This window comes from Geotrypetes seraphini, chromosome 6, assembly GCF_902459505.1.
Source record: "Geotrypetes seraphini chromosome 6, aGeoSer1.1, whole genome shotgun sequence".
NCBI classification, from domain to species: Eukaryota; Metazoa; Chordata; class Amphibia; order Gymnophiona; family Dermophiidae; genus Geotrypetes; species Geotrypetes seraphini.
Genome location: NC_047089.1, coordinates 48,330,146 through 48,349,583, shown reverse-complemented (window position 1 = coordinate 48,349,583; position 19,438 = coordinate 48,330,146). Strand labels below are relative to the sequence as shown.

Here is a 19,438-nt window from a genome sequence, read left to right as displayed (position 1 = left end):
TAGTTCTTCCAATGTTGCTGTATATTCCCCGGATACTTTATACATGTGGGGTTTGCACCAATAATTAAAGTTAAAAAGTCTGGAAAGGTTTTGCTTTGATTTATGCTCCTGGAAAAATGACTTGCAGATTCAAACTGCTTTGCTTGTGCATAATTTTTCTGCAGAAACCAAAATTTGTTTTCATTTCAGTCAGCTTTTTTCACAGATTTTGGAGGTTTTTTCCCCAGCTTCACACATTTGTCTTAATAATTTTAAACAAAAAAAGAACCAAAAATGTTTATCCCATGCATATCCCTAATGAGAGAAGAGGAGATGAAAGATGGTAAAAGGAAAAGAGGATCAGATTTGGTAAACCAGCTTTCTGTAGCTACAAAATGGTTTACATATTACATTACAGATAAAATCTTTGTACATGAGGCAGTGCTACAGGGGAATCAAAGTCAGATTCTCTTGGTCTCAGCCCACTGCACAAACCATTTAACTACTCCTCCATTGCAAAAATACTAATGAAAAGCAAAATAGGAAATAGAAAAAGAAATGAAAGAAAACAAGCAAAAAAGCAGCTAAACATTCAGACACATAAAGATTGGTAAACTGTTTTATAATCATTGCATAAAATAGTTTTACATATAAAGGAGCCCTTTTATCAAAGGGTGTTAAGCTCTTAGGAGTAAATTCTATATGTGGTGCCCAAAAAATCAATGCTGAAAAAGTGCTATTCTACAAGCCATGCTTAAAGTTAGGCATGGTTTATAGACTAGCACATATGCCCGGGAACTGCGCCTAACTTAAGGTGCAGCCATTTGCACCAATGAAAATGTGCTGCACATGCCCGTGCCTAAAGCTAGGCGCAGATGTCCTTATTCTGCAACTACGTGTGTAACTTAAAGGAATGTCCCTGATTCACCCATGACCCATTTCTATGCCCCCTTTTTTTGTCACGTGTAAAACCTACTGTGCCAAAATTTGCATGCGTAACTTGTAATTCATTCTAATCCATGCCGATATCTTGCTGAAACGCCAATTATTGGTGCGAACAAGGTTGTTATTTGGGTATGCCCCCAAATTTGCATGCAGAATTTTCAACACTTTGTATGGAATTAGGGGGCAAATGTGTAGTTAGCATACACTTAACAGGCAGAACACGTTAAAACATTGTGGTATTTTGCCTGCTTGTGCATGGTAACCTTTGCCTGTTTTAAAAAAATATTTTAGGAGGGGGGATGTCATGCCCAGAGAATGGGTGTACCCATGTTATCCAGCTAGCGCGTTAGGATTAGTATGCACTAAGCATCAGGTACATTAGATAGATTGTAAGCCCGTTGGAACAGAAAGAGAAAAACGCTAGAGTGCCTGAATAAATTCATGTGAACCGTTCTGGGCTCTCTTGGGAGAACAGTATAGAAAATTGAGTAAATAAATAAATAAAGCTCAAATTCTGTAACCAGCGCTGTTGTAGGCAACCGCCGAATGCCTGTCAATCACGCGATGTCACTGGTTAGAGAATTGTACCTCTTGCAAAGACGGGCGCCAGAAATGTAGGTCAGGGTTTTCCAGGCCTACATTTCTGGCGCCTATCTTTGACATGAACTGCGCTTCCAGAGGCTTCCAGAGACTATAATAGGCGTATTAGCATTTAGCGCACGCTAAAACCGCTAGCGCGCCTTAGTAAAAGGACCCCAACATGAATATGACGGGGCAGGAGGGATGCACAGTCATATAAAAAAACTTTTCAAATTTTTACAAAACCTTAATTGATTGATATCAGTCCTGATGTAAACAGGTAGATTATTCCAAATTGTAATTGCAGCGTAAGCAAAAGAGGAGTTGAGCTGCCGTTTATACCACACTCCTCTAATGTGTGGAAAATGTAGTGATATAGTGCCACATAATCTGGTGGAAGAATAATGCAAATGAGAAATAAACCAAAATCACATTTTCTGAAGAAGTCAGTCTGTTTATACGATGAACTATGCAAGCTGATTTAAACTTAATTCACCTCTAAACTGAAGATTTTTTTTATACGCTAATGCAACACTTTCATATCTTTTTAGACCAAAAATTAATCTAACCTCAGGATTCTGGAGTGACTGCAATTTTTTGTGTGCTACTGTTAAAAAGGGTTATTTTACTACAAGTTGTGCTATTTTAGCACAGGGCTCCATTTTATCCAATTAGACCTGTTCTAAAATAGCACAACTTGTGGCAAAATAACCCATCTTAGCAGTACACTTCCCCCCTCCATATTCGCGAATTCCATATCTACGGATTCGGTTATTCGCAATTTTTGACCAGAAATTTTTTTTCATTTTTCAGGCTATTTTTAGCCCTGTAAGCCACCCCCCCCTTAAGCCTTACCTGGTGGTCTAGCGGCTTTTCAGGCAGGAGCGATTTTCCAACGCTCCTGCCCCATGCAGATCGCTCACAGGAAATGGCTGCCTTGAGCTCCTGTAGTCTCGAGCCATTTCCTGTGAGCGATCTGCACAGGGCAGGAGCGTGGGAAGCTTGCTCCTGCCTGAAAACCCATTAGACCAACAGGTAAGGCTTAAGGGGGGGCTTACAGGGCTAAAAATAGCCGGCGGAAGCGGGGGATAAGGGCAGAATCAGCCCAAATATTATTTGCGGTTTTTCCATATTCGCGGGCCGGCTCTGCCCCAACCCCCGCGAATACAGAGGGAAAAGTGTAGTATGCATTGATGAATTGTTCCCTTAGCATCTTCTAAATAGGAGGGGTAAGTGCTCCCACATTAATTTCATGCAGGTACCATGTGCTAATGGGAACATTAGTACAGTAGGTTCTCAGTTAACAGGCAGCCATGGGGATTGATAGCTGCTGGATAAATGTAGTTTCTGGTTGCCATAGCATAAACCAGTGTTTTTCAACCTTTTTACACCCGTGGACCGGCAGAAATAAAAGAATTATTTTGTGGACCGGCAAACTACTAAGACTAAAATTTAAAAACCCCGTTTCCGCCCCATCTCCGTGAGCTCGGTCACCTCAGTAACTATAGAAAAATAGACAAATATAGTGCAAAATATAGACAGCAGATATAAATTCTCAAAACTGACACGTTTTGATCACTAAATTGAAAATAAAATCATTTTTCCTACCTTTGCTGTCCGGTGATTTAATGAGTCTCTGGTTGCATTTCCTTCTGTCTGTGGTATCCTTTCTTTCTGCACTCAGGCTCAAGAATTGTCCCTTTCTATTCCCTCCCTCTTTCCTTCCTATGTTCTTAGTGCCCCCGGTGCCTCCTTCCCATGTCTTTAGTGCCCCCGGTGCCTCCTTCCCATGTCTTTAGTGCCCCCAGTGCCTCCTTCCCATGTCTTTAGTGCCCCCAGTGCCTCCTTCCTATGTCCTTAATGCCCCTTCTTATGTCTTTAGTGCTCCCAGTGCCTCCTTCCAATGTCTTTAGTGCCCCCATTGCTTCCTTCCCATGTCTTTAGTGCCCCTTCCTGTCTTTAGTGCCCCCAGTGCCTCCTTCCCATGTCCTTAGTGCCCCTTCCTGTCTTTATTGACCCCAGTGCCTCCTTCCTATGTCCCTCTCACTGCCTTCCACACTTTGTCCCACCCCCGAATCCAGCCTGCCTGCCTGTCTACCTCTCTCCCTCCCTCCCTGGCCAAAGCCAGCCTGCTTGCCTGCCTACCTCCTTCCCTCCCTGCCGCGCAAAAAAAAAAAATCCTCCCTTCTTCCTTCTTCACGGCTGCTATCTTACCACCCTGCTGCTGCTACTGCTAAAGCCGACATGAAGTCTTCTTTCCGATGTCAATTCTGACGTCGGAGAGGACGTTCTGGGCCAGGTAGGCAGCGATTGGCTGGCCCAGAACGTCCTCTCCGATGTCGGAATTGACGTCGGAAAGAAGACTTCCTGTCGGCTTTAGCAGTAGCAGCAGCAGGGCTGTAAGATAGCAGCCGACCCGGGGAAAGGAAGGAGGGAGGCTTTTTTTTTTGCGCGACAAGTAGGGACAGGAAATGATCGCCTTTCCCGTTGTCCCCCAGCACAGTGTGGGAACAACGGGACAGGAAGTCTGAAAACGGGACCTATTGTCACCTTAATCTTGCCGACGCTGCGCGGACCGGTAGAAATTTCCTGCGACCGGCACCGGTCCGCAGACCAGCGGTTGAAGAACAGTGCCATAAACTGTTCCATTACAAACTATTGGGCTTGTGGTAGGCAAAGCAAGGGCGTACTCGGGTGTCGTGTGACAAGTTTACACTTAAATTTCTGCCAGAAATGGATTTTATTTTCATTTTTATTTTGCTGGTTGCTTGAGAGTTCTGTTGGCTTGAGTTCCAGTTAACAGAGTCTACTGTACATGAATTGCAATTAAAAAAAGGAAAACCCTGTAAAAAATGTTGCCTTAAATCTGGGCTTAGCATGCGGGAATGTCCCATATTAGAATGCATTACATCCTTTATGATAACTGCAGATATTATGGGACGTCCTAGCAGAGCAGCAAGCAGATGTCTAGAGTAGCCTGGTGGACAGTGTAGTGAACCAAAGAGAGGGAGGGGGGATCCTGGCCCATATCCCATGCTACTCACTACATTTATAAAGCCACAAAACTTAGAATGGCTAAAAATATACCATCTGGACTGGACATAGTTAAGAGGTTGTAATTTGTTATCTGGTTTCATCTGTAAAATATCTGCTCTAACATTCGTGTTCTGAATTTCTTTGTTTTCTATATTTGTTTTAGAGGAGGTTCTCCTCCTCTGTGTCTTACGCTGATTGAAAGTAACACGGCTGCATCTCATAAGCACTGACACAGTCAAAATTTGATGGTTTATATTACAGTGCGTCTGCCACTTCTGTTTGCCGCTATGCCTCTTCCAGTTCTGCGATCTATGATGTCAAAAGTTGTTCATGATAGTGAACAAGGTAAGCTGCCTCCTTAAAAAGAAAAATTTATTTAACAGGAGGTTTTTTTTGGCTAAGCTTTGTCACACATCAAGCTCTAAATCTACTTTATTTGCCAAACATTTGTGTTCTTACAGCCTGATTTTGATCACAGTAAAAACCCAAGGAAGCAGTACAATATAGAAACAGAGAAATATAGACAAATGAAGGCAGATAAAGACCATAGGGCTCATTTTCCAAAAAAGACATCCAAGAAATGGCATAAAGTGATACTTGGATGTCTTATTGGACAAGACATCCAAGTATTAATTTTCGAACCTGAGTTTCTAGACATCTTACTAGATCTTTTGTCTGCAGTGCATCCAAAGTTTAAGCGGGCATGTTGGAGGCGTAGTGAGAGGCATGTCCTGTAGGCATTCAGCCGGCGCTGATGACTCCCCACCTTGCCAGCGTCTCTCCTTCTCTCCCCGCACCTCCCTTCCAGGATCTCCCACCAGCGAAGTGACAGCTTCAGGGTTGCGGCCGGAGGGCCTCCGCGCTAGTGCAGATGTCGCCGTGACGATGTCACACATGTGCGTGACATCATCGCATTGATATCCGTTCACTTCCAGATGCCTTCCAGCCACAGCGCTGAAATGTTTGTGGGACACTGGTCTATAGGTTAGGCACTAGCACTAAATTCCAGCCATAGAACTGGTGCAAATGCTAGAAATATATGTGCAACTTATCGTATTCTATAAGTAATGCATGTTAAGTGTGAATTCATCTCAGACTCCGCCTATAGGCCATGATAGCTATGCGCCTTTTTGAATAGCATGTAGATATAATTTTGGCATTCATATGCAGATGTGCACACATGTGCATGTTTATTCTACTCCAGAAGCCAGCAGAAATTTAACCTCATAGAAATACTGCCTCCTGCCTGTCTTACTAGGATGCTGTCAGATAACTCAACAGCCCCTTCTAGAGGCAGAAATTACAATTTTTTTTTTTTACTTAATTTATATCCCACAAATCCAGTATTCGGTCCTTTGCAGATCACAAAATCTACAATAAGATAAAACAAAAAACATGATAAGTAATGATATACAAGCGGCTAGTGGCATAGTAAGGGGGAGCGAGGGGGGCAGTCCGCCCCAGGTGCTGTCTTCCTAAGGACGCGACACTCCTCCTCCTCTCTGCGCCCCCCCTCACTCCTCTATTTGCCCTGTGCTGTCCCCCTGTACCTGTTTTACTTTCCTCGGCACGAGGTTGCTGCCCTTGTCGGCATCGGCACTTTCTCTGATGTCACTTCCGGGACCCGTGCCTAGGAAGTGACGTCAAAGGGAAAGCTGGCACCGACGTGGGCATACGCTGGAGACGTTAGAAAGGTACTGGTAAAGGGAAGGGGGGGCGCATGCGACCGGGGAGGGGCGCCACCGCCCCGGGCGCCGCTCACCCATTCTACGCCATTGGATGAGGCATTGTACAGGTTCCATGGCTTTTACTATTGATCTTCTAAAATGTAAAGTACACTTCTACCGAGGTATGCAGCCAGCCCATTTAGCAGTGGTCAGTCACAAAAGTCATCAAATAGCTTTTTCTCTAACCCCTGAATTTAGGTGAGTTACTGCAAGACTGCTACAATTTACATTGCCACTGCTACAAAAATATTAAACAATATTCACTTGAAGTGATTAGCCTACTCCAGAAGATACCCATCTGTGGGGAGTTAATGAAAAGATCCCTTAGGCACTTTATTCTGCACACACTGCAGTCGCCCTGTAAAGATATGACTGGGGGGATTTTAAAATGGATAAGAGTAACTCATTGCCCTCAGTGAAGTTAATTGATAGCTCCTGATATTTTCTCACCACTCTATTTTTTTTTCTTCTTCTGAACAGGGGCACTCTTTGCTTGCATTGCCTGCTTGGAGAGTTTGATTGGGACAGTTGCACTGATTGTTTTCAATAGCATTTATGCTGCCACTGTTACGTGGTATCCAGGCTTCTGCTTTTTACTAGCTGCTGGCCTCTCTGTCATTCCATTCAGCATTGTCTGGTAAGTAAATGAGCCTTTTAATTGCACAGTCTTGACATACACTTTCATTATTAAAAATAAAAAAACAGAGTTATATGCCTAGGAATATTAATGTACTAATATAATATTAGCATTAACAAGATCACTGTGTTAATGCAGTTAAATTTGTATAATGCTATTATAGACATCTTAAGCTAATCATTAATCAAAGTTACAGGGAAATACTTTTAAAACCAATAGGAGGAATATTTTTTTACTCAGAGAATTGTTAAGGTCTGGAACGCATTGCCAGAGGTTGTGGTAAGAGCGGATAGCATAGTTCGTTTTAAGAAGGGTTTGGACAATTTCCTGGAGGAAAAATCCATAGTCTGTTATTGAGAAAGACATAGGGGAAGCCACTGCTTGCCCTGGATCGGTAGCATGGAATGTTGCTACTCTTTGGGTTTTGGTCAGGTACTAGGGACCTGGATTGGCCACTGTGAGAACGGGCTACTGGGCTTGAAGGACCATTGGTCTGACCCAGTAAGGTTATTCTTATGTTCTTATGTAAAATCCTCTAATTTGATCTCTTCTAAAAAGATTAAAAGTAATTATATCCATTCATTAGTTAAGAATATTTCATGGGGTGAGGCTCTTTAAATTCTTGTGCAATAAATCCCTCATGGTGTGATCCCACTCCAAAATACGAGTAATAATTTCTTAAATAGTTTCTACCCATTAGGTAACTTAAAGAGGAAAAAAAGCCTCAGATCCCCATACGCTGCCAGAGTTTGTCTTGCGGGCGACACTGGAAAGGGAAAATAACTCATCGGCAAAAAAACCTCCTTGTACCTTCTGCATATTATTATTTTTTCTCTTTATAGTCTTCCCAGAAATGTACTTGTATTATCGCAAAATAAGTAGGGTTTGATTTTATAATAGGATGCCTTTTTTTAGTTCAAAAAGTTTCATTTATTTTCAAATAAGAGAACGGTTCTTCTTCACTCAAAGGGTGGTGGACACCTGGAATGCGCTTCCAGAAGGTGTTATAGGACAGAGTACGGTATTGGGGTTCAAGAAGGGATTAGACAGTTTCCTGAAGGAAAATGGGATAGAAGGGTATAGATAGAGGAAAGGGGGATAGAAGGGTATAGATAGAGGATTACTATACAGGTCCTGGACCTGATGGGCCGCCGCGTGAGCGGACTGCTGGGCATGATGGACCTCTGGTCTGACCCAGCAGAGGCCACTGCTTATGTTCTTATATTAATATAAACAGCTGCACACAATAAGGCTGATACTGATACAACCATAGTAATATATGTAACCAGTACAAGTAAGAAGGAAGTATATGGATGCAACACAATATATATAAAGGATAATTACATACATTGTCATGTATAGATCAAGAACTTATATATACCAAAGGACAGATACTATATTAAACATTACAATAAGAGTATAGCGGTGACCAAGTGAGGTGATGTGATGGGAAAATACCTGACTTCTCTGCATTTGCCTTTTCAGATTTAGCCATTAGGCATAATGTATTCCACCAGGCGTTATGATCTGTGTTAGATAAATTTTTCCAGTTATATAACACATTTTGTAAGGCAAGATGAAACATTATGTGCGAGAGCTTGGCCCCATGGTATGATAGAGGCAGGCCTTGAGCATGCGCAGAAGCTCAAGGCCCTGCAAGAAGAGGAGGCCGATCTTCGGGCACCAGCACCAACGCACAGGACATGCCGGTGCCCAGGCCCAGATGACAGTAAGAAGCGGCGGGGGGGGGGGGGGGGCCCAATCGCGACGGGGGGGATGCCCAATTGCGGCGGGGGAGGGGGGGTGCCGAATCGTGGGGGGGACGGATCGCGGGGGGAGGGTGCCGGATTGCAGGGGGGGCCTTCGGGGGGAGCAATGCCAGTTCTCGTGGGGGGGGATAGAGCAGCGCCGCTGGCCTCGAGGAGTGGGAACGTATCAAAGCAAGTTTCCATTATTTCCTATGGGGAAACTCGCTTTGATAAACGAGCATTTTGGATTACGAGCATGCTCCTGGAACGGATTATGTTCGTAATCCAAGGTACCACTGTATTTGAATTTGATTTAATTCAGCCTCGAATAGTGCCCCCAAAACATTATTCATATTCGGCTGAATGGTGATTTTAATTTGAATAATCCAGGGCTCTACTGTGATAAATCCTACTGAAATAAACACTTGGGGCTCCTTTTACTAAGGTGGCTAGCGTTTTAGCACACGCAGGAAATTATCGCACGCTACACCGCGCGCTACGCTTCTAGAACTAATGCCAGCTCAATGCTGATGTTAAGGTCTAGCACGCGCTAGTCCACGCATTAAAGCCCTAGTGCACCTTAGTAAAAGGAGTCCTTGATCTCTGATTTCATATTGCTTCTTTTTTTTAAAATTTTTTATGTTAAAGCTCAATGCCCATTGTCTGTATTTAGTATTTGTATTTAGCTGCATAATATTTTTCATTATTTGTATGAGTCAGCTAAATAGTAAAATATACTATTTGGTACAGCTCTAATTACTGACACATATATTGTCCCCTGCATTCTATATATATATATATATATATATATATATATATATATATATATATATATATATAGCATCCAAAATCTGATGTGCATCGGCCATATTTCATAATTATGTGTACAACTTAATTGACAAATGAGCAGCTAATTGCTTAATAATTGGGCGCTAACAATCAATTATTGGTGCCAATTGTCAACAATTTAAATTTACACATACATCTTCCGAATTGAAATTCTAAGAAAATGCGTATGTAAATTCTTATGCACGGATCTGAAAAAGGGACATAGCTAAGGGAGGGGTATGGGTAGGTCAGAGGCATTCCTAGAAGTTGCACACAGTGTTTTAGGCAGATCTGTGCCTAATTTAGGTGTGAGGATTTACACCAAATGGGACAGACACATAGGATCTCTTAGGGAGAAGAGGACATAGTGGCTACTACAGATGGGCAGACTGGATGGGGCTTTATCTGCCATCATGTTTCTATGTTTCCATAATTTGAACATCCCAGTTTGTAAAATGGATGTTTATGCCAGATGTTGCCAACACACGGACCTCAATCTCGCATGTATTTCAGAACAGGCTGTATTCTGTTCTGAAATACATGTAAGATGGATGTCCATTTGTCTGCATTCTGAGTTGCACACAAAAGGAGGGATGAAGACCCAGTATACCAAAGTGAAATGAATCCAATGATGAAAGCAAAGAGACTGTGGATACTGATGTTCTGAGACAATTTTATTATACTCTCTTATATTTTAAAACCATGAAAGAACAAATATAGTAGTCCAACGGACCCAACATGGTCTGTGTTTCGGCGAGCATGCCTTCCTCAGGGGTCCAAACGATCTCAGTTATACAAATAAAGAGATGGACTGATACCAGTCTAATTGTCTTTAAATGTATGGTGAAGATCAATGCAGACAATCCAAAATAACGCAAAAAGACTTCGGTAAACTGTAGGAGGTTGACAGTGACAGAGAGAATGACATACACTGGTGGAGACAGGGAGAAGGGATTGATAAAAAGGGTAAGAAATGAGAGGAGGGGATTGAAAGTGAGTGGTAAGAAAAGGGAGATGACAGAGAGAGAGAAAGAGAGAGAGAGAGAGAGAGAGAGAGAGAGTGAAAGTGCTGAGTTCATGTTTATCTTGAGGTTTGGTGCTAAGGCATATGGGGGAGTGGGCTAGATGTTTGGGACACATGATGGAGTAATTCTGGAGAAAGGTATTTTAAGGTTAATAAACAGGCTTCATTAAGGAATTTTGTCAGATGTCTGCTAGTATTTACACAAAAATAGAAATTAAAAGTGACTTTCTAAATTAATCGAACCCATTTGCTAGTATTTAAATAAAAACAGTTGCTAAAAAAATTGCCTTATCTGTCTTTGGTTTATTGGGGTCTAAGTCTGATCTCTACCAATTGCTCTTTTTAAAATTGTCTTAGTCTAGATTTATTTTTGCTGCTTTCTAGAATATAGCTAACTATTCTGTCCCTGTGTAGTCAGACAAAAACGTAAAGGCAGTGAAAGTCAATAGGTTCTGAGAGTGGTATTCTGAAGATTAGAAAATTGTGTGAACACAAGACAATAAATAGAATATTTTATATATAAAATTTTTTGTGAAATGGGATATCCTCAGTGTGAGAGGTCAGCGAAGGGAGGAGAACCTCCAGCGTTTTGAACAGCAAGGCAAAGGCTAAACAAACCCCTGCCAGCACATCATCATCGGATATCTCATGTGTGCCTCAACAGAAATTGTGAAAAACAGTGTAATAAATAATTATAATATTCACACAAGTGAAATCAAACCAGAAAACCACTCTGAGAACCCCCAGCCAACTCCCAAAATGAACTCAGACTTAGCTTGGATTAGATGAAAACAATTTCCTTCGTTTGGCAGGAAAGTCCAGGGAATCACCGCATTCAGAGATCCCCTTATGGCAGGGTTCAACCAAGCCTGGTTTCGGTAACTCAGCGTCCCTTCCTCAGGAACCCATCGGTGCTGAATCGCTGAAAAAATCAATGGCCACACAGGAGAACAATCCAAGCCTTCGCTGACCTCTCACACTGAGGATATCCCGTTTCATTAAAAAAATTTATATATATAAAATATTCTATTTATTGTCTTGTGTTCACACAATTTTCTAATCTTCAGAATACCACTCTCAGAACCTATTGACTTTCACTACCTTTACGTTTGTGTCTTTTGCAAGTTCCTCTGGCAGTCTCTTTTTGGAGTCTTTTTGTGTTGCTCTTTGTAGTCAGAAGCAAATGCTTGAGAGATACTGATATTTTGTCACAAGAGATGCTTTCAGTTAAAATAACCTATGTTTGCTTTTCTTGGAGTAAGTTTGTTTATGCTGAATTGTGAAAGACTACATGATAAGGAAGTTTTTAGTAGAAATTAAAATGAGGTCATTTACGAGCCACATGGCAGCATTTGTTTTCATTTCTCTTTTTTGTGTTACCTAAGTTTTATGCTGCTGCTCTCATTTGAGAATGTTTTTCCCCTCTAATTCCAGTTTGCTACTATGCATGGGTTACCAAGAAAAGGAGCACACTATTCTTGTCAATCCAGAGGAATCCATGGAAGATTCTGTCAGCTGAGCAGTGTGGTTAACTGGCAAAATGCATGGCGGAAGTGAAAATAGGAGTGGCCGTAAACAAAGACTTTAAATGCTGGTCTCAGCATTGACATTGTAAATTTCGCTTTAGTATCCCAATTCATGTTTGGGATAAAACATATGGGGGAAACAGAACAAGAATCTAATTGATGTTTTATTAAACAGAATTGAAAGAATAACTGTCTCTTTTAAAAAAAAAAAATCTCTAGCGTCTACAGAGGTAAAACTCACTTTTTATATGCTTGCTATTAAAATATGTTCATGGTTAGCTATGAATGTGTTCTTTAAAATCATACTTTGTATTCGCTGGGTGCACAGATATGGTAATGGTGGCTGTTGCCAAACATCTCCTCCTGCTGGATATGTGGAGGGGCATAATTAAAACATACGTCTAAGTCCGATTTGGACGTATGGCGCTAGATGCCAAAAGTCGGCCGTGGGAAAATGCCCATTTTCAAAAAGCAAATCACCATAAGTCTAGAATATTTTTTGCCCAGACCTCTAGGACGTCTATCTGTATACCACATTTTCAACCAAAATTTTGTCCAAGTCCCAAACGCCCAGAACAAGACCATTTGGACATGGGAGAGGCCAATCTTGTAATGGACTGGCCATAGAGCAGTGGGGCACCTTAGAGGGCACTGCTGTGAACTTCACTTAAAGGGTGCCACGAGAACTCCCTTGTATGTTATGGTGAGCCCCCACTAAACCCACCTGTCTACAACCCCAATAGCTCTTATGGCTGCAGGTGACACCTATATGGCAGTAAAGTAGGTGGGGTTGTTTTTTTTTGTGTTTTTTTTTTTTGGGGGGGGGGGTGTTGGTGGTCTCATATGTTCCACCATTTAATATAGTGGTTAGAGTGGCTTATTAGACTTGCTAGTCCTCTCTATGGTTCACTAGCACACTCCCCCCCATCTTCCTTCTGACTTGGCTGCTTCTTATCTTCAGCGCCAGCTGCACTTGTTTGCCGGGACAGCGCACAGCGGCTCTTGCACACTGCACATGACTGGTCTGCAGCGTGCAAGAGCCGCTGTGCAATGTCCCAGTAAACAAATGCAGCTGGTGCATGTCTGTATAAAAAGCCACCAGATTAGTCTCTTCAATAGAGCTTTCCTTCAATCAAGAAGTTCTTCTGAGCAGAACCCCCCAAAAGCCCAAAGTTTTTGCTCTCCTTCAGGTCCTTATGGGAGACTGCCTTCACTCTCAGGGTGAAAAGGCAAAAGTCAACACAAAATTCAATATCAGTCCATTCCTTTTCTTTAAAAGAGGGAGGAAATGGGGCAGATGGAAATCTCTCTTTCTCTCACATCCATTGCATAGCCTTAGCCTCTCAGATCCACAATATTGGCCTAATCCACGTCCTCTGGGTCCCTCTACCTCCATGAGAACAAACTCCTCCTCTGAGTCCTACGCATCCATAGGAGTAGTAAGCTCTGGGACTGGCTTTAGGAAAAGTGCATGAGCCAGATTATGACACCTTGCACTACTGCCATTAATTCAGAAAATGGAAAATCAGCCTTCATTAAGGCCACTTTATACTATAGCCAATTTATAATATAGCTTAGTAAAAGGACCCCATAATGAAGTAAAACTGATAGAGGATTACTGCACAGGTCCTGGACCTGTTGGGCTGCCGCGTGAGTGGACTGCTGGGCACGATGGACCTCAGGTCTGACCCAGCAGAGGCATTGCTTATGTTCTTCTGATGTTTTGATTTGTAATACTGTGGATTTTATATATAATATTTGATCTTGTTAGAAATAAAAGTGCAACACCTTTTGGGTCCACATTCTATTCTAATCACATATTAATTGCTGCTGTTTCATGTGCTGTGTTCCAGATTTATTCTTAAGAACCAGTTTTCTTTCATCTGTCAGGGCTTTGCACTTAATTATAACATGCTACCCATAGCTTAAAGTAAAGAAAAGTAAACATTTTAAAATACAAAATCCACCATGCTTCACTTCAGGCATTCTGTCACATGGATATAAAAGCCTTTTTTTTTTAACATAGAATGTTGAGATCAGCATTTAGACATCTAAGTCAGGATGTGCTCAATTCTGGAGGTATTTTACAAAAAGCTCTGCCAAATGCAGAGCCTTTTATAAAATACCTGCACATGTATTTGCACTGCAGTGATGACATGGCAGGACAAGCAAAAGTGATGGACCTTCTCTTGCTCCCTTTTCCTCGTTCAGTGCTTATCTTGCTTTTTGGCAGGTAAGTGGAGAAGTGCAGCTTGCATAAGGCAGGATGGATGGGGGAGGGGGGGAGTACGCCAATAAATGTAGGGGAAAATTGGAGGGTGAGGGTGGAAAGGGGGAATGGGGAGAAAACTATAAAACACCTTTAAGCGCTTCTCAGGGTACAATGAATAATAAGTTAGTTTTACAGTGTTAGTACTGCCTCACTGTTGATGGACTGGCCAAGCAAACCCACTTTCTTCTTTAGTTGGAAACTGTTTATTGGGGTTTGAAATTGTATTCTTTTTTTCTTCTGCTTGTGTACTTTAGCTTTTACACCTTGCTAAGATGGTGAAATTTAGTCATACCTGTAATTTCCTTTTTAGTCTGGCTGCAACATCTTGACTATTGGGTTGCATTCCCCACCTACCAGCAGATGGAGATAGGGAAGCTGACTTTTCCCAGTGACATCATTGGTATAATAGCTGATGCTCTATGGAATCTTCCAGTATGCTTCTATAAAACAGCAGAAGGTCCCTTAAACTGTGCCCATGCCCCATCAACAATTGCAGCTATAATTCATTTTATAAACAGAAATAAATAAAACCGCTACAGAGAAAGACATCGACCCCATGAGTCATATCAACCGAGGCCTTCTTGGTAGGGGGGGAGGAGAGGGGAAGCAAGGGAAAGTTTTTCTTGGAATGGTGCAACTAGACCACAGGAAAGGAAATAAACAGGTATGACTAAATTTCACCTTCCTGACTTTGGCTACTTTTTCTGGCTTCCCTGCCAGGAAGTCTACAAAAAGGTCCTGGAGGGGATGAAAGATCTCGAGCTTGTACCCCTCCCATATAATTTCCAGCACCTAGTGATCTATGGTGATCTTCACCCAGATCCCCAAACAGGCCAACAACCTCTCTCCAATATGTGGAGGCTCGGCTGAAATCATAGCATCATAACTGCTTGGGAGCTGTGGCTGAGCGGGATCCTGAAGATCGGGGGTGCCTGGATCCTCCAAATCTTTGTCTAGAGTTCTGAAACAATCTCTGGCCTGAAAGTCCCCCTGAGGACTGGCAGTAGCACCTGGAGGTCTGAAACTTATCCCAACCAGATCCCCTAGGGGCTCGAAGTCTGCTCCCAGCAAGGATTTTGGCTTACAGTCCTGTATAGTGGCCATAAGATCACCCAGGCCTTTCCCAAAAAGTAACTGCTCCTTGAATGGCAGTTTACTCAGGGTAACCTTCAAGGAAGAATCCCCTGTCCACTGATCCATAGCATGTTGTGGGCGGAAATAGAATAAGCTGACATTTTGCTAATGACTCTGAAAAGGTCATACAGAGCATTGGCCATGAAATCCACCCCAGTCATTAAAAACTGGAGATCTTTATCCATGTTAGTGTCCGGATTGTGGTGCAACATAAGAATGGCAAGCTCAGGCGACAAAAGATGGATCCGCAGCTGCTTTCAAACATGAGGGTGCGGCCTCAGAGCTTTTTGTGCACAAAACCTAATCTGAGGTCATGGACATTATTCAATTCCACATCGCCTTCACGTTTGGTAACCTGTGCCACCACTAAATCCACCTTTGGGGGAACAAAAAGCTGGTTAAATGCAGCATCCATCAAGTTTCAAGTTTAATGGTTCTCTTGATTAATCGCTTAAACATACTTCTAAGCGATGAACAATTTAAAATACATTCAATGGAAAACAATACAGTACGAACTTTAAATAATAACATTGGGTTAAAGACTAACACATCATTCTCATAACACAAGGTAAAAAGGGAATGTGAAATACAATTCAATAAAGAAAAGCAGTACAAAGGAAAAGTACAATAGGGAAACAAATGAAAGCATAATATAATACAATAAAATCACTGGCCTAAGGATTGTTAAATTAAGTAACAAAGGCATCTTTAAAAAGAAATGTTTTTAGATTACTTTTGAATTTTCCTAAATCCTGCTCCTTTCGTAAATAAATTGGGAGGGCGTTCCAAGTCTGTGGGGCGGTTACCGAAAAGATAAACATTTTTCATCCCCATCCCCTCACTGTTCCCGCATTTTTCATCCCCATCCCCTCACCTCACCATCCCTGCAGCATTAGTTTTCTTCCCTGCATCTCCCCGTTCAGAGCTTTGGCCACCCAAAGGGGCCTCTCCAGTTCCTCCTAATGATCTGAAGCATATTTGTAATATCTTGATGTAAGGAAAATCAAGAAGTCTGTGCCTTGGTTCTTCTCATAAGCGAGCATTGCATGGCAGAGGACTGAGAAGACTCTTGCTTCAATTCTTGGAGGGATTCTGTGATCATCTCCACAAGTGCTGAAGGTTTAAACAGCTTGTGCATAATTGGGTCCTTGCCAACGTCCGGAACCTCCCCCAAATCAAGATCCTGCCCTCCCAGGGATGCAGCAGCATCTCCTGGTATAGAGGAGCCTGACTGGAAGAGCAAAGGCATTAAAATAGAACCATTATCATCTGATTCGTCTTCTGACTAAATATTCGACCTGTGCATAACACTATTGCTGGGGAACTGTGTTCCTGGGGCGGGGACTCTGGCGTTAGGGCTGTGATTCCAGAGGGTTCCATGCAGCCCTGTTAATCATATAAGCTTCAAATATCATATTAATAAATTCAGGGGGAAGGCGCAGACATGTAGATGGCCCCTGTGGATGTTGTTTAGCTCCTTTTTGGGGTTTTCCAGGTGTATCTTGGCTGCGTTTCGCCAGGGACGCACTTGAGCTGCTCCTTGAGTCAAATTTGGATTTCTTTCTCATTCTTTGGACCAACTGGGTACTAGAGGGAGCAAAGCCAGTGACTCCCACACCCCCTCATGTGCCGCATAGCATATGGAATATGGAAGCTCCTCAGACTGCCATCCACCACAAATAGGGCATGAATCTGAAGTATCCTGACCTGAGGAGTCCATCCCACCTGTTTTTAAGCAAAAATGAGGTGCTCTGAAGCAGATAGAGGCTTTTAAATTCAAATTGGAAAATCCAAGATGGCTGCCATGGCAGCAATTTTAGCACCAAAAATGGCTCGGGGGGAGCTACACTGAAAAATAAAAAATAGTGATTTGGGGATTTTAGAGTTAGGGGAGCTTATCTCTAACTCCAGAACCCCAAACCAAATCGATTTTAATGTGCAACTCAAAAGGGGGTGTGGCCAAGGGAGGGGCATGGGTGAGTCAGGGGCAGTCCCAGAAATTTGGTGCGATATTATAGAATACCTGCATTTGATGATATATACTTTCAACTCTTTTTCATAAAGTTACTTGCTGGTAGGATGGTCCTCATTCCATTGTCAGTACTTACACTTTTGTTTCAAGTTTATTTTTTGATTTGATAAATCGCTTATTCAAATTTACTAAACAAGTTACAATAAAATAATAATAAGCATACAAAATACTGATGAGGCAAACAGACAAAAATTTCCAATACTAAATCTTTTTTACTTTTATACATTGGTCTGTGTTCATCAAGAATGCTTTTGCCTATTTTGTGATGATATACAGTATATTGTTTTTGTTGGACTCTGCCATATTTCTCTCTTATATTATCAGGATCTGGAATGTTTTTGGAGGTTAGAGGGCTGTAATTCACTGTGCAGCTATAGGCCTCCTTCCTTTTTCCCTTACCATTTGCATTGCTGACATCTCTTTTGATGTTTGCACCAATTCTTCTGTAGTCATCAATTCCAGAACAACTATTCATCACTAAATGTTTCACTGTCATCTTGGATTAACAGCATGTATTCAGCCGTAAATGTACATTGCTTTATACAAAGGACAGAGGTGAGTCATATGGGCAATGTTTTGCCAAGATGAGTCAGGGGAAGAATAATCTTGCTGTATTGGAACTAAGTAGTGAACAAAAGAATATTTGCATAACACATATAGGTCAATATTTAAATCTGGCCGCAAGGGGTTTGGTCGAGAAGTGCTGCACAGGGGGATAGGAGGGATGGAAGGCTGCTGCACAAGGGGATGGAAGGAATGTAAAACTGCTGCATAGGGGGATGGGAGGGATAGAAAGCTGTTGCTCATGGAGATGGAAGAGAGGGATGGAAAGCTGCTGCACAGAGGGAGAGGAAGAATTGTTGGACATGGGGTGGAGGAGATGAAGGAAGAGATGCAACAAAGAGGCTAGAGGGAGAAATCCTGCATATGGTGGGAGACATACATGGAGAAGAGAGAGAAAAGTTGGACATAGGGTGGAGGGCAAAGAGAGATGGTGCATGGGGACAGAAAAGGAAATATTACACATGATAATGGAGGGGAGGAAGGGAAAGATGCTGTATGGAGGGGAATAGACAATTGACCTAGGGCACAAGGAAGGGAAAGAGAGAGAGAGATGGTAGACAGTGGAAGAGAAGGTACAGAGATGGAAGATGGGAGCATGGAGAAAGAAGAAAACCAAATAGGCAGGAGACCCTAGGGAGCGAGTTAACAGAAGACAAACAGAAACCAGAACCTGGGACACATTTGAATAATAAAATGACCAGACAACACAAGGTAGAAAATATAATTTTATTTCTATTTTGTGATTACAATATCAGATTTGAAATGTGTATCCTACCAGAGCTGGTGTTAGACAGCAACCAGAAAGCTAGGACCTAACAGAGATTGGACAAGTCTTTTTTGTTTACACCACTGTGCAGGTGTGAGATTGGAGAGGGGAAAGGGGGGGGGGGTGAAGAGGCAAAATTAACCTACTAGGGCGTTTGAAAACCAAATAAACCCAAAACGCCCTATTGGGTGGGAAAAGCAAACTGAATCAAATCAAAAAATTGATTCAATAGGCAAAGTCGAATCAAAAATGTTTTCCCTAAATTGGGAAGCAATCCTTTCTAAAATGCTACGCTCACACTCAACAAATGTGTTCTTGGTACAGTACAGTGAAATGTTATCTAATAAAGTCTTTGTGTCCACACAGATCAGTTTGAAGGTGTATACCTTTTTCCCCCATTTACAGGAATCATGCCACTTGCCTACTGTGGACGATACCCTTTGTGATAAAGATTGATTTGTGAAAAATGTTTGAAAAGACATCATTTTCATCTACCTTAGTGCTATCATTCCCGATAAAGCTAGGCTCAAACAGATCATCTAGCTTCTAGTCAAAAAATGGGTTGTTGGCCAATAAAAACAGGTATCACTGTGGTTTTCTTCTTCTTTTGTTTCTACTTATTCACCTCAAATAGGTCAGAC

The 19,438-nt window shown here is 42.1% G+C and overlaps 1 protein-coding gene across 7 annotated transcripts in view; it reads left to right on the top strand.

Annotated features, from left to right (window-relative positions):
- LOC117362755 (solute carrier family 46 member 3-like) overlaps window positions 1-13,819 on the top strand; it is a 43,587-nt gene extending 29,768 nt beyond the window's left edge. For all 7 annotated transcript variants that reach the window (XM_033949664.1, XM_033949663.1, XM_033949662.1 and 4 more), the window contains 3 exons: window positions 4,801-4,884; window positions 6,747-6,903; window positions 11,938-13,819. In XM_033949664.1, the coding sequence (XP_033805555.1) occupies window positions 4,801-4,884; window positions 6,747-6,903; window positions 11,938-12,022 (326 nt within the window). In that variant the 3' untranslated portion in view covers window positions 12,023-13,819. The remainder of the gene's footprint in view (window positions 1-4,800; window positions 4,885-6,746; window positions 6,904-11,937) is intronic.
- The last annotated feature ends 5,619 nt before the right edge of the window (window positions 13,820-19,438 follow it).